The 15,484-nt window shown below is 37.5% G+C and overlaps 1 protein-coding gene across 1 annotated transcript; it reads right to left on the minus strand.

Moving 5' to 3' along the window:
- Window positions 1-4,738: 4,738 nt before the first annotated feature.
- Window positions 4,739-15,469, minus strand: LOC142556560 (uncharacterized). Its single transcript, XM_075668022.1, has 5 exons — window positions 15,358-15,469; window positions 6,657-6,760; window positions 6,522-6,586; window positions 6,115-6,169; window positions 4,739-5,354 (listed from the first exon to the last, which is right to left on the minus strand). Exons 2-5 carry the CDS (start codon window positions 6,727-6,729, stop codon window positions 5,182-5,184), a joined length of 366 nt encoding a protein of 121 aa, XP_075524137.1. The 5' UTR covers window positions 6,730-6,760; window positions 15,358-15,469; the 3' UTR covers window positions 4,739-5,181.
- Between the last annotated feature and the right edge of the window lie 15 nt (window positions 15,470-15,484).

Genomic DNA, 15,484 nt, shown 5'->3' on the forward strand with positions numbered 1-15,484 from the left:
ATCAATTTCCTACTGCTGAATCTCAATTATTTATATAGAACAATACAGGTCATTAAAAGGATAAGAAAAATTGAAGAACAGCCATCTTGAGAAAATATTTTCATTTGATGAAAATATATTCGAGCATAATATATTATCTAAGAGAATAAAAAATTTGATTTCTAAGTTTGTATATTTCTGAGTGCCCACACACTACCGTATCGATAGAAAGGATTGTACTGGAAAGCTGTGGTTTCTACAGTTCTTGGATTCACAAAAAGAAAAAAACTACAAGAGATTAGTTTTTCTAGAAAATAATTTTATTTAAATTCATCATTAATTTATATTCATATGTTTTGATTATAATTTATGAAATTATGTAATCGCTTCCGATGTGTTTCAATTTTTTTTAAAAAAATTGTAGTCGGAATCGTTCCGAAGACTATAAATTTCCAACAAAGGTTTCCTCTTTTCACGCGTTCAGGAGACGTCTCTGGAGATTGGATCGGAGGTGGCAGGGGATGGATCAGTTTGGAACAATGGCCAAACCTCTGCCAACAACTTTAATGCTTGTAAGAGTGCTTTAAACTTGATTAGATTTGAACCCAAATAGGTAAAAGAATGTGGACAGTACGGAGTCCTGAAATACACCATACCACTATAGTTGGTAGGGGAAAAAAGAGTGATCAACTGTCCCTGTGCGAACAGCTCAAATCCATCCATGACACATTCATGACCTCTTATGTTAGGTTGCAATTTGTTCCTTTTATCAGGCTAAAGGGAAACAAGAATGCTGTGAGTATGTGTGGAATCTCATCATTTTACTTCGACAAAGCTCAGAGAAGATCTGATCGATATTTAGTTACGCATCCAGTAACCTGTGATATGATTGAAAAATATTTTATGTAAAATTTCAATTTGTTTTTTAAGTATCTGAGAGCATAAACCACCATGTCAAGCCTAATAATGTGAAATGGTTCAAGAAATGCATACCCCGAAAGGTACTGTTAGCTTGTGTATATCGTCTTCCCAATAAACGTGTTTTGGTGGTTTACGTTTCTTAGTTTGTTCAGCTACTATAAATAGTAGCATTTGTCCCTTTTGATGGTTAATGCATATACAGAAAATATATTTCTTCATTCATACCACGTCCACTTTAACATGGTATCAGAGCATGAATCGATCGCTATAGATGCTGGGCTACGAATTTCTGACTTTAGTGCAGACAAGATCTAACTGAGCTTGCTGCAATTCATGGAGTGTTCGTCGAAAATTGCGATCAAGCTCGCGATTGAAGATTCATCTTCGGTTTGATTAAGATCTGATATTTGTTTCTATTTGCAAATTGTTTGCATTTTCTTTCTAATTTCGTGATGGCGAATACAACTGGATTCAATGATCCATTGTTTCTACACATGCCAGGGATGAATTTGGTGAATGATCAGCTTCTAGGAGTTGAGAATTATGGAATTTGGAGTAGAGCTATGCTTATTGCGTTAAGAGCTAAGAACAAAATCAGTTTTATCGATGGATCATTCCCACGACCAGAAGCTGGACATGCAACTTTGCATCAGTGGGAACGCTGCAATGCTCTGGTCCTTTCATGGATCATGAACACCGTTTCCAAAGAGATTTTTGGAGGAATTGTCTATTCCACTGATGCATCAGTAGTTTGGTCTGACTTGAAGGAGCAATTTGACAAGGTAAACGGATCACGAATTTTCTCCATTCATCGTGATATTACCCGATTGGTTCAAGGAAATAGTACTATCTCTGTTTATTACTCGAAATTGAAGCATCTCTGGGACGAATATGCTTCTTTAGTCACTCTTCCTTCTTGTGAATGTGATACTGCCAAGCAATATCTGAATCATGAACACCAGCAAAGGCTACTTCAATTCCTTATAGGATTGAATGATAGCTACATGGCAATTCGTAGCCAAAGATTTTTCTTGTTTCAACTTGCCCCAGAGTCACTCTTCCCAGTGTCTTTACCTTTTATCCCATCATCTTTCATATTCTAAATTTTCATCCCCATACCAACATTTTGTGGCTGCCATTTCCTCCATTCATGAGCCTCATTCCTATCACGAGGCAGTTAAGGATTCTCGTTGGAAATCAGCCATGGATTTAGAACTTGCCGCTTTGGAGTCAAACCAAACTTAGGATGTGGTTGATCTGCCACTGAATGCTAAACCCGTTGGATGCCGTTGGGTTTACAAAGTTAAGCATAATTCAGATGGGTCAGTTGATAAGCTCAAAGCACGACTAGTTGCGAAGGGTTACACTCAACAACCCGGAGTAGACTTTCATGATACCTTTTCACCTACGGCCAAGATTGTCACCATTAGGTGTTTATTGAGTTTATCGGCAGCTTATCAGTGGCCTATTACACAAATGGATGTGGCTAATGCGTTTCTTCATGGTGATCTCGATGAAGAGAGTTTTATGATATTGCCACTTGGTTATCATGTTCAAGATAAACATAAAGTGTGTCGTTTGCGCAAATCATTATATGGTTTTAAGCAAGCGTCTCGACAATGGAATCTCAAGTTTGCTGGAATCATGAATGTTGCTGGATACATACAATCACAGCATGATCATTCATTGTTTGTTAAAAAATCTTCCAACCACATTGTGATCCTTGTGGTGTATGTGGATGACATAGTGATTACGGGAAGTAGTAAGGATATGATCGCTGACTTGAAGCGTTTTTTACATTCTCAACTACAAATCCGTGACCTTGGGAGATTGAAATATTTTTTGGGCATTGAGGTTGCCCGTTCTCACGATGGCATTTATCTTAATCAACGCAAATATGCACTAGAGATTATTAAGGATGTTGGTGTTTCCGGCAGCAGGCCTTTTGATACTCCGATGGAACAACACAGAAAACTAACAACCGTGGAACTTGATTCTATCATTACTTCAAATTCCGCTGTGCTACCTGATGATCCTTTACTCACCGATCCAGATGCCTATCAACGGTTGGTTGGTCGTTTGATATATCTTACCATTACACGACCTGATATTTGTTATGTTGTGCAACATCTTAGTCAGTTCATGCATTCCCCTAAAAAATCTCACATGGATGCTGCTATTCGCGTGGTGAAGTATTTGAAAGGTACCCCTGGTTTGGGTATTTTACTTTCTTCCCAGAATTCTTTGACTCTTTCCGCCTATTGTGATTCTGATTGGGCTTCATGTCCGATGTCTCGACGTTCTTTGACTGGCTTTTTTATTCAACTTGGGACCTCCTTATTGTCTTGGCGCACCAAGAAGCGGAATATCGTCTCAAGATCATCAGCAGAAGCCGAATATCGCACAATGGCTGCTGCAACCTGTGAGATTGTTTGGATCCGTGGTGTTCTCAGTGACATGGGTCTTACACTTCCTGGTCCAGCCAGCTTATTCTGTGATAATAAAGCTGCACTACACATTGCCGCCAATCCAATGTATCATGAACGAGCCAAACATATTGAAATCGATTGCCATTTGATCCGAGAAAAACTCAAGTTGGAGATCATTAAGACAGCACACGTTTCTACTGCCAATCAGCTTGCAGATGTATTCACGAAGCTTGAAGGGGGTGTGTTAGCTTGTGTATATCGTCTTCCCAATAAACGTGTTTTGGTAGTTTACGTTTCTTAGTTTGTTCAGCTACTATAAATAGTAGCATTTGTCCCTTTTGATGGTTAATGCATATACAGAAAATATATTTCTTCATTCATATCACGTCCACTTTAACAGGTACCAAGGCTAGGCCCTCTTGCATTTGGTCTCAAACCCTCCACACTAATTTAGGGATGACAACTTTCCCCACGGAAAAAACCGGAACGAGAATGGGGATCCCCGATTTTTTCGGGTTTGAGTTCGGGTTCAGGGATTTTTTTAATCTCCGATATAGTTTGGGACGAGTATGGGATTACTATCTCCATCCTCGAACCCGTCCCGAAAATAATATCAATAATAGTATTATTAGTATCAATAATATAATAATAATATTATTTTTTAAAATATTATTATTAATATTGATATTAATATTAATATTATCAGTAATAATAATAGATAATAAAAAATTTTGGTTTGAGAAAATTTCCGAATCCGTTATCGTCTTGCCATATTAATATTTTTGAAACGAAGATGGGAGCGGAGATAGAAAATTGATCCCCGAAATTTAATCCCCGAACCCGAAAAAACGGAGATCGGGACGGGTATACGGGTGGAGATGGAATTCGGGGATGGGGATGGGGATGGGGATGGGGATGGCAAACCCGCCCCTACCCCACCCCATTACCATCCCTACACACTATCATCTGCAGTGGGTTCGGACCTGAATTAAAACATGAAGGAGATGTGAAGGCATTGGATATTGCAGAAGTACGTAGACATATGACATACCATAACAAATCCATCAGCACAATCGATCCAGCATCCATCGTCATGGGCCTCTCTAGTTTCTCCATCTGTTCTACAGAATTTATTGACCTCCCGATACATATCGTTAACTCATAAACATGTTCGTTGGTGATATCATAAACATTTTTTAATTGAAAAAATAATAATTTTGATAGTTGATTTATTAATTTTACATATTAGTTATGAAATATATAGAAAAATATATTAAATTTAATATTAAAATAAATTTACAAATTTTAACAAAAATGTTTTATTTTTCTCTAAATATATAATTTATTTTTTAATGAATATTTCAATTTATATTTATTTGTTTAAACTTGATAAAATTTTGAATAAACTCGTGAATCTTAAATATATTTGTTGAATAAAACTCGAACTCGACTTGATTATAAACGAATCAATCTACATTCGAGAATTCAGCTCGATCACATCCCCAATTGCTTACATCATTAGCTTCACTTTATACGAACCCATCAATTCAATGCATGTTGTTTGGCTGGAAAATCAATTCGACTCGACCATCGATATACAAACCCATCAATTCAATGCATGTTGTTTGGCTAGAAAATCATTACATATTCATATATGTTGGTTGGTTGATTGTCGGTAACCAAAGCGTTATCCCTTCAATAACGGCTGCGAGCTTTTACCGGCAGTAACGCTATATTGTTAAAACTTGAACACAAGATGACATTAAATACAGGCTTTGCATAATTTCCGGATATGACAATTGATGATGGGAGTGGGGAAAATCCGAAAATGGGGTTGATGGTCCAAAAAAGATTAGACGTCTTTCAGGGACATGGAATCAGAAATGCGGAATGAACCCTGTCGATTTTCGGTAACTATTTCTGGAATAAGATCCACCTTGCAACCGTCGAGTACCTCTTGGAGTTGCCAGATCTTAGTAGCACCAAATACAACGCTGGCCACAAGAGGGTGTCGCAAAACAAAGGCTGTGCAGATTCTTTAAACGTTAGAATTCGGCGTGGGGGTATTCTCCATTGGACTACTACAATTCTAGGACAACATTATCATTTATCAACAAATGAGGAAATAGCAAACATGTTGCTAGTTTGTGCATAACATGCACACTGAGCCGACTACTTACAATTCGAATTAATTGGAGAGTATGGTGTCTCCGCCCTTAATTGGAAAATCTCTATAGATGTTGCACAACAAAAGATTTGAAATACTTGAGTGTTGAAAATATAAAGTTCACACTTTATTAACAGCCACAATTTTTAAAACAATGGCAAGCGTTCATTCCGGCAACATTTCTAATAGCCTTCCAAAATAATAAATGATTTACACCAACTTTCGTGGCTTCCAAGCGCCAAAAATTGATACCCGTCATTTCACTACACTCGACTATATTTACCCTTCCTCTTGATGGTTTACCATCAGGACCCTCATGTACCCTAGTGTTCTCGGAACTGTTCTATATTTCTAAGCATTAGCACCAAAATCTAATGAAAAAACACAACGTTTACATGAGAGTGCAGAGGACACTTGGTTATGACATTAAAGATCTCTGGAACTCACAAGGATGCAACATCATCTGTCAATAATATATTAGTCTTGTGTTCAAGAAAAGCCAACATATCATGGTGGAAGTATGATGAGTAAATGTTACCATTTTAGCCTACAAGTAATGAGGTATTATAAGAATCATACAATATGCAAGACAAATGTCATACTAAAATATTACTTTACCTACTGCGAGAGAGACAGGACGGATGCCATATTTCTTGGCGATGTTGACATACAGCTGCGACAGTTTAAGATTTCAATTAGTAGAGACTTGTGGAAATCTTTGCAGTAGCTACTAACAGACTATGAAGGGAAAATATCGATTGCTATACAATGAAGTCTGTGCGAAACTCCAGCAGTATCCCTGTTTAACCCTTTTGACATTCATTGAACATTTAGTGTTTGCCGAAAAATATAATGATAATTGCAAGATGTAATCCCACTGCAGAAAACTCCACCCTTGATAATTCTTAATTTTTTAAAACAGACAGAAAACAAAGTAAAATCAGCCAAATTTGTAGCACTAATGCGCTAATGTTTTTCCATGTAAATGTCTAAATGCGGAGGCAATTTTGTCAAATTGTACTCACATCGGTAGCTTTTTTTACAGTAGAATGTGAAAGGCTGTATCTTGACTCCCCTTCGGCATACCTCCCTAAGTGAAACAATTTTATCAGAAACAAATTAGCAGTTACACAATCCCACAAAAAAGGTAGGGAAAAAACCTCTGAAAAGATTCAGACGAGCTTCAGCTGGACCTCCATCAAGAGAGAGATACTTCCCAGACAGAATGCCCATAGCCAAAGGGCTGTATGCCAGTAAGCATACCCTAAAGAATATGTCACAAAAAAAAAATTTGCTAACCATTTTAAAAATGTCCCATCTCTGATAAGGCTATATAATATGTTTTTTTTTTTTTTTGTAATGCATCGAAATAGTATCGCGTCAGCAGAGGTCAAACATGAGGTTCATAAATAAAAGTACGAAGAAATCAAAAGGATATAATCAATCCCAAGATAAAATTTCATTACACGAACTTGTCGAAATAGTTAGGATTTGATAGGCTCTATTTTGAACTAGGATCCAATATTATTGACATGTTAGGATATTTCCCCGATTTAGTTGGATTTGATTTTATTTAATTGATCTATATAAAGTGTACTAATCCAGGTCTTTAGAAGAAATAAGAGAACTATTTCTCCTTACATCGTCTACCATATTGTTCTATATGGTACCAGAGCCTCTACGTTAGAATCGGCCATGAATTTCGAAGCAGCCATTGTCGGCGATAGTTCTAGTAATGAAGGCGCCAGTTCAAGCAGTGAAGGTGGAACCCAATCGCATGTCACGTCCCCAGACTTTTCTCTTCAAATAACGATCCACGAATTGAAAGGGAAAAATTATTTGGATAGGACACAATATGTCCGACTTGTGATTGATGGAAAAGGAAAGCTAGGATTCATGAACGGCGAAGTGAAATCCCCCCAACTTTGACTGACCAGAGATACAAGCAGTGACGTTCTGAGAATTCATTGGTCGTGGCATGGTTGATCAACTCGATGGAGCCAGCGATCGGTAAACCATTCATGTTTTTACCCATGGCTCGGGAGGTTTGGGAGGCGGTCCGAGACACCTACTCCGATTCTGAAAACTACTCTCAACTGTACAAGCTAAATACTCGGGTATGGCAGACGCAACAAGGTAACAAAGGCGTCACAACTTACTATAACAAGTTGATAGTTCTATGGCAAGACTTGTACCTCCTCGATGAAGATGAGTGGGAGAGTAGCAAGGACTGTACCTGTTACAAGGCAAAACCAGACAGACATAGGATGTGTGTCTTCCTTGCAGGATTAAACAAGGATCTGCATGAGGTTTGAGGCCATGTACTTGTGCGAAAACCTCTGCCCAGCCTTCGGGAGGTGTTTTCCAAGGTCCGGCGTGAACAAACTCGACGCCAAGTGATGCTGAAATATTCTGAACACACCATGGATTCTAAAGTGTCGTCCTTTGTAAGTCGAGAGACGGGGTCTGATGGGAGACCATTTTGTGAGAAGTGCAAAAGGCCATGACACATTATAGAAATATGCTGGAGAATACATGGGAAACCCGTCCATCTTAAGGAAAAATTTGGCACCAACAAATCGAATTCTTTTGGTCAAGCTCTTCAAGCAGGTGGTGAAGATTCTGAAATGCCATCTCCCTCCTCGGATTCCCTTCTTTTTACCAAGGATCAATTAGAGCAACTATTCCAATTGTTTGATTCTAGACGTGATAAATCCAAGCCTCATGTTCCTTGGCCCATACATGTACTTATCCTTGTGCAAATATTGCTAATTCGACCACTAACAGTGTCTGGACTCTGGATTCCAGAGCAACAAATCATATGACAAGTTCATCATAAGTATTCTCCTCGTCAAGGTTGTAAATGGCCGGAGGCGGTGGCGGGGCGATCGGTGACCGCCTACCGCCTCGGCCGCCTAGGCGGTTGAATTTTTTTAAGTAATTTTTTAATAGATAATCATGCAATATAATCATTTTTATATAAAATGTGCAATTAAATAATTTTTAAGCACAAAATATAATATAATCTAGATAATGTGCAATTAATAAAAATTCATCATCATATTAATGCTATTATGCTAACAAAGTAATATAATTATTTTTACCAAAAAACTAAGTTTAAATTTCAAAGTTTCAATCAATTATCCATCATTAAACAACTAGTAGACTAAACATAACTAATCTTCTAAATCATCTACATATGCACCATCTACTACATTCATGATCCTCTCATCATCGAACTTAAAATCAACATTTTCTTCATTCTCCTCCTCCGATGTATCTAAATCTTCGTCAAGTTCTCGAATGGGGATGTTCCTTACACTCCTCCTTGGATGTAGCACTCCATCCGCTCCCGAGGCCTCCGCTACCATTCTTCAAGTAAGTCCTGAACCCGGATCGACCTCATCTTCATCACCGTCATCGACAAGCCAACCTTGAGCTTCACTAGCTTGAGAGGATAGAAGCAAATCTCCACCCATTTCTCTTTTTCTCGTCTTCTTCATAAGATTAGCATTGAATTTGACATAAACAAGATCATTCAATCTTGATGTCTCAAGCCTATTCCTCTTCTTAGTATGTATCTAAAAATTTAAAACCATTGTTAAAAAAAATGATAGATAACATAATTTATAAATTAGTTCTCAATATTTACCCATTCAAATTGCCTCCAATTTCTTTCACACCCCGATGAACTACTTGTCAAAGAGAGAAATCTCATTGCCATTTTTTGTAAGTTTGGAGTGTCATCACCATAATTGGACCACCATCCAACTTAAAAAAGCAAAGAGGAAAAAATAATTAAACCAAAGATGGGTAAAAAAAATACATGTACTGACATTAATAAAAATAAAGGAAAAAAGATTTACCCAGGTCAAAGTCATGGTACACATCCACCCTCTCATATGCCACGACCGCCATTTTTCTTCCAAAGTTTCCAGATTTACTCTTATACTTCAGCAATTCATCATTAGCAATGGTAGATTGCATGTCCTCGTCAGTGGCAAAAATTACCTCAACACAATTCAAAAACTCATTCATGACATTGGTGTCATTTGATATGCATGAATATTTGAAGTAAAAAAACGGATTCAATAAATAAGCGGCATAATGCAAAGGACTATCAAGTCTACCCTTAGACTTCTCATCAATAATCTTCAAAATAGGAATGGCATTTTCCTCTTTTTTGAAAGACTTTTTAATGTCTTCTTTGGCTTGTTTAAGAGAACCCAATAAGAATGCCATGGAGGGCATCTTATCACCGTCAACAAGACGTAAAACTTTCTCTAAAGGGATGAAGACATTCAAAGCCAAAGTAACACCATTCCAAAAAGATATACTTGTTACCGACTTACCATGGCTTCCGCTGCTTTCCCCTTCACACTACTCCTTAACTTTGTTTTGCTCCATTCATCGGAAGTAAACCTGAGTCTCAATTGATCTTTCTTGTCTTTGAGACTTTCCAAAGTAAAAAATGAAGTAGCAAATCTAGTCAACCCGGGCCTCACAATATCACTCTTCTTGGTATATTTTCTCATAATAGCCAAAGTTTTATGATGTGCATAGATGAATATAGTCAAGGCCTTTGCTTTCTCAAGTATTCCGCTAAACTTGAGTAGTTGTCCAATTGCTTCAAGCATGAGGTTGATTGTATAAGTCGCACAAGAGGTCCAAAAAATTTGAGGTTGTGTAACCTTCAATAAATCCGCCGCCGCCATATTGTTTGTGGCATTGTCTGTCACTACTTGAACAGCATGTTGCGGGCCAATCTCAATGATATATTTTCAACAAACTCAAATATATAAACTCCGGTGTGTGCCTCCATGGATTCTTCAATAGAACCAAGGAATTGATTGCCTAGCTTGCAATTAACACATATATTCATAATGCTTCTCCTCTTGCGATCGGTCCATGCGTCAGTCATTATTGAACATCCATTTTTCATCCATTTTTCTTCATGTTTTTTTAGAGAAAATTTGGTCCTCTCAACTTCTTGCTTCAAAAGTGGCTCTCTTAAAAGATATTGACTTGGAGGTTTGTAGCCCGAACCGAATTGGCCAATCGCCTCTACAAGTTGTCTAAAACTTTGATTGTCAATTGAATGAAAAGGAATCCCTGTTTCGTATATCCATCTAGCAACATACTCATGCACATCATTTGTAAACTTTAACTTCAAGATATCATTTATGTTTTGTTGTCTTGCCTTCGTTGGATCGATTGCGGATGTCCACTTATCAATAGGCCCGAGATTCTTGGCTTTTTTTTTTGAATTATCTCCCATCACTTGACAATCACCATCATCTTCATCAACACATATGTTTACCTCCGCCCTTTCTTCTTTTAATTCTTCCACCCTTTGACGCTTTTTATTCTTGATATTTTCAAGATAGTCTCTCACTCTTTTTTTGTCCACATCGGATGCTTTAGGACATGCTTCAACTTGTCCTACAATACCCGCAATATGATGCTTCATCCTATAAATTCCTACTTTAATAAGCCTCTTACACAACTTGCATTTGATCCAATTTATTTTCTCTTTATTATACAACACCCCATATTCACAAACAATATCATTAGACTTTGGCTTAAATTTCAACTCCTGTTGTTTATCTTTTTCCGCCATTAATCTTCAATAATAAATCAATAATAAATTAATAAATTAATAATAAGAAAAAAAATTGATTTTTGAAATCACAAAATCTGAAATATTATAAAAAAAGTATGATAAATAATAAATATCCAATGCCTAACCTAAATATTCTAACTGCTGGCAGCAGTAGGCGGCGGCGGGTGTGCAGATTGTGTGTGGTGGTTGAGAGTTAAGAGTTGAGAGTGAAAACCAAAAATAAAATAAAAAAGTGAGGTTTGTTAGGGTTTTAATATTTAAAATTGGTTGACTATGACTAGGTTTTTAAAATTGTTGACTTCAACTTAAAAATCTTGACTGCCTGCCTCGCCCGCCTGCTCGCCGCCTCACCCACCTAGCCCGCCTGCTCGACGCCTCGACCCGCCTCCCCAACGCCGTATAGCTTAGGCCGCCTAAAACACCCATCCATACCTAGGCACCGGCTAGGCGGCCGCCTCGACCGCCATTTAGAACACTGCTCCTCGTAAATCTCGAGCGAAGGAAACCAAAAGGTTAAACTTGTTGATGGCTCTGTTGCACCTATTGCAAGGAAAGTAACTGTTGTTATTTCCTCGTCTTTGATTCTTACAAATGTGTTACACGTCCCCCTCTATCATACAATCTCTTGTCAATCAGCAAACTCATCCTTACTCTTACGTGTCAAGTCATATTTTTGTCCTCTCATTGTGAATTTCAGGATCTAAGCTCGAGGAAGATGAATGATAATGCTAAACATGATGGTGGTCTCTACTTTCTTACTGCCAACTCCTTCCTTGGCAGATGAGTGTGAGTGTCTCACTTCCGTTTCCAACTGTCGGTTAGGTCATCCGAACTTTATTTATTTCAAGAAAATATTTCCCAAGTTATTTATCAATAAAAATATTTCTACTTTGCATTGTGAATATTGTGAGTTAGCCAAACATCATCGAGCTACTTTTTCATCTCAACCTTCTAAAGAGTCCACGCCATTTACAATGATTTACAGTGACATTTGGGGCCCATACAAAGTAAAAACACTCACATATAAACGATGATTTGTGTTTTTCATTGATGACCATTCACGTCTGACTTGGGTTTTCCTTTTGAAAGATAACTCCTGATTCAAATTTTTTTCCAAATGATTCAGACTCAATTTCACACTAGGATCAAAATCTTTCGGAGTGATAATAGGAGAGAATACTTTAACAATATACTTGACAAGTTTTTTCAAGAACAGTAGATCATTCACTAAAGCTCATGTCCCCATACATCTCAACAAAATGGTGTGGCCGAACTAAAAAACAGATATCGCCTTGAAGTTGTTCGAGCAATTAGTTTTGAAACCAAAGTGCCTAAGTATCTTTGGGGAGAAGCAGTTCTAACATCCACATATTTGATGAATAGACTACCATCTAGGATTTTGAATTTTCAATTCCCTGTAAATATTTTCCAAAAAAGTTTTCCCAATATACCCATTCTCACTAAAATCCTTCTAAAAATATTTGGCAGCCTAGCATTTGTTCATAACTTTGATCCTGGTATCTCGAAACTCCTAAGGCACGAGAATGTATCTTTTTTGGGTATCCTGCAAACCAACGGGGACCCTGTTACCAAAAATAAATTTATCTCCATGGATGTAACATTTGTTGAAGGCAGGTCCTTCTACACGCCTCATCTTCAGGGAGAGTCTAGAGATAGTGAAGATGACCACTTAACCGAGACTGACTTTCATATAGAACTAGGAAACTGTGAAACTTCAATCCTTAATCAATCCGACATAACAGCGGAGACATGTGAGAAACAATTTAAAAGATTGGTTTATAAAAGGAAGAAGGATGCAACGAAATGGGGAGACCCTGTCATTCAACAATGTCATGAGTCAACTCGTGGACTGGATCTTGAAACTCCGAATGATGCCTTGACTACTCCTGAAAACAACATTGATCTTCCTATTATACTGAGAAAAAGAACCTGATCATGCACAAAACACTCAATTTCAAACTTTGTATCTTATGAAAAACTGTCCTCCTCCTATTGATCATTTGTCTCTTAGTTAGATGGCATCAATACTTCTAAGAATGTACATGAAGTGCTAAAGATCCTTGAATTAAGAGAAGCGATTTATGAGGAGATGAGAGCTCTGAAAAAAATACTCTACATGGGAGAAGACTGACCTACCAAGTGGGAATCTGTTATAGGATGTAAGTGGGTATTTTCCCAAAATACAATTATGATGGATCTCTGAAAAGGTATAAAGCACGGTTGGTTGCCAAAGCCTTCACCCAAAAATATGGGGTTGACTACATGGAAACTTTCTTTCCAGTGGCAAAACTCAATACAGTTCGAGTCATTCTCTCTGCTGCTGCTAATCTTGATTGGCCACTAAATCAACTAGACGTGAATAATGTCTTTCTAAATGATGATCTAAAAGAAGAAGTGTACATGAAACCACCACCTGGATTTACTGAACATTTTAGAGCAAAGGTGTGGAAGCTAAAAAAATCAGTCTATGGACTGAAAAAATCTCCCAGAGCAAGGTTCGAGAGGTTCACAAAGTTTATGAGAAGTCAAGACTACTGTCAAGGACAATCAGATTATACCCTCTTCACAAAAAGGTCCAATAGTGGAAAGATTTCAGTGTTAATTGTCTATGTTGATGATATAATATGGACATGTGATGATATAGAAAAGACAAACAGGTTAAAGGAAAGCTTGGTAAGAGAGTTTGAAATGAAGGACCTGGGACAGTTGAAGTATTTCCTTGGAATGGAAGTAGCAAGGTCTAAAAAGGAAATCACGTGTCTTAAAAAAACACATTCTTGACCTCCTGAAGGAGACAGGGATGAGTGGATGCAAACCATTAGATACTCCTATAGATGCCAATTAGAAGCTAGGAGATATCAACAATGGCGCTGCAGTGGATGCAAGAAGATATCAAAGACTTGTTGGGAGATTGATCTATCTACCCCATACAAGCCTGAACATTGTCTTCGCAGTAAGTATGGTGAGCCAATTTATGCACTCCCCATGGGAAGAACACCCTGAAGTTGTATATCGAATTCTACGATATCTAAAAGGAACTCCAAGGAAGGGATTGCTCTTCGAGAAAACTGAGAATCGAGAAATTGAAGTATATACAGGTGCTGATTGGGCAGGATCAATCACTAATCGAAGATCAACCTCTGGTTATTGCACATTTGTGTGGGGCAACTTAATAACATGGATAAGCAAAAAACAAGGAGTAGTTGCAAGAAGCAACACAGAGGTAGAATTCAGATCTATGGCACAAGGAGTGTGAAGTATTGTGGCTTAAACGAGTCATGGAGGATCTAAAAATGATTCCGAAGCTTCCCATCAAGTTGTACTGTGACAACAATGCAGCTACTAGCATTGTTCACAATCCAGTTCTTGATGAGAAAACAAAGCATATCAAAATTGACAAGCATTTTATAAAAGAGTAACTTGAAGAAAGAATTATTTGTATTCCATTTGTTTCAAGCCTATTACAAGTTGCAGATATCCTAACTAAGAATCCTATATTATTTGTATGATAGGATATTTCCCCGATTTAGTGGGATTTGATTTTATTTTCTTGATGTATATAAAATGTACTAATCCAGGTCTTTGGAGAAGAAAAAATAAGAGAATTATTTCTCCTTACATCGTCTAACATATTGTTCTATAGAACTAGATGATGAAAATTGAGGTATCAATATCGTGAAGCTTTATACAACATTTACTTTGTTATATGAACCAAACGAAATGGAGTATTTCAAGCTAAAGAAAAATTTGAATAAACTGTGTGATTGATGATCATCAAATTGTGCACACACACCTTTCATGACTACAGCATTCTGCAACCCCGAATCAAAATTGCGGCAAAGAAGATTATAACAGTTCTGAAAACAAAAATGTGCTAACACGGATAGAGATACGTTCAGCAAAGATATTGATTCGGGGTGCAAATGTATTATTAAATCATACAATAATAAACTAACCGGATACCTTGGACAAGACAAGACAAGGCAATTGAAAAATAAAGGAACAGTAAAGGTGCGAATGTAGAAACATTGAAAGCAGAGGTACATTTCGGCTGAATCAAAGAAATTGATCCCAGAATGGAAGGCTCTGTCCAGAAATTGAAAAGACTGCGGCGATGAGTTCTACTCACCAAAAGTCATCGTCCCTGAAGTAGCACAAAAACGAAAATGCAAACAATTCTGGGCAGGGAGAAGGAAGAATTTGAGATTACGCGATACCTAAGCAGAGTCTTGAAACAATCAAGTCGGGAGTGAGACTGAAAAGATGAACCGCCATTGATAAAATTCTGAAGCTCTCCCACTCCAGGACCACCGATCCAACACACAGAATTAATTATGTAAAGAG

Source organism: Primulina tabacum, chromosome 9 (assembly GCF_025594145.1).
Source record: "Primulina tabacum isolate GXHZ01 chromosome 9, ASM2559414v2, whole genome shotgun sequence".
Classification (NCBI taxonomy): Eukaryota; Viridiplantae; Streptophyta; class Magnoliopsida; order Lamiales; family Gesneriaceae; genus Primulina; species Primulina tabacum.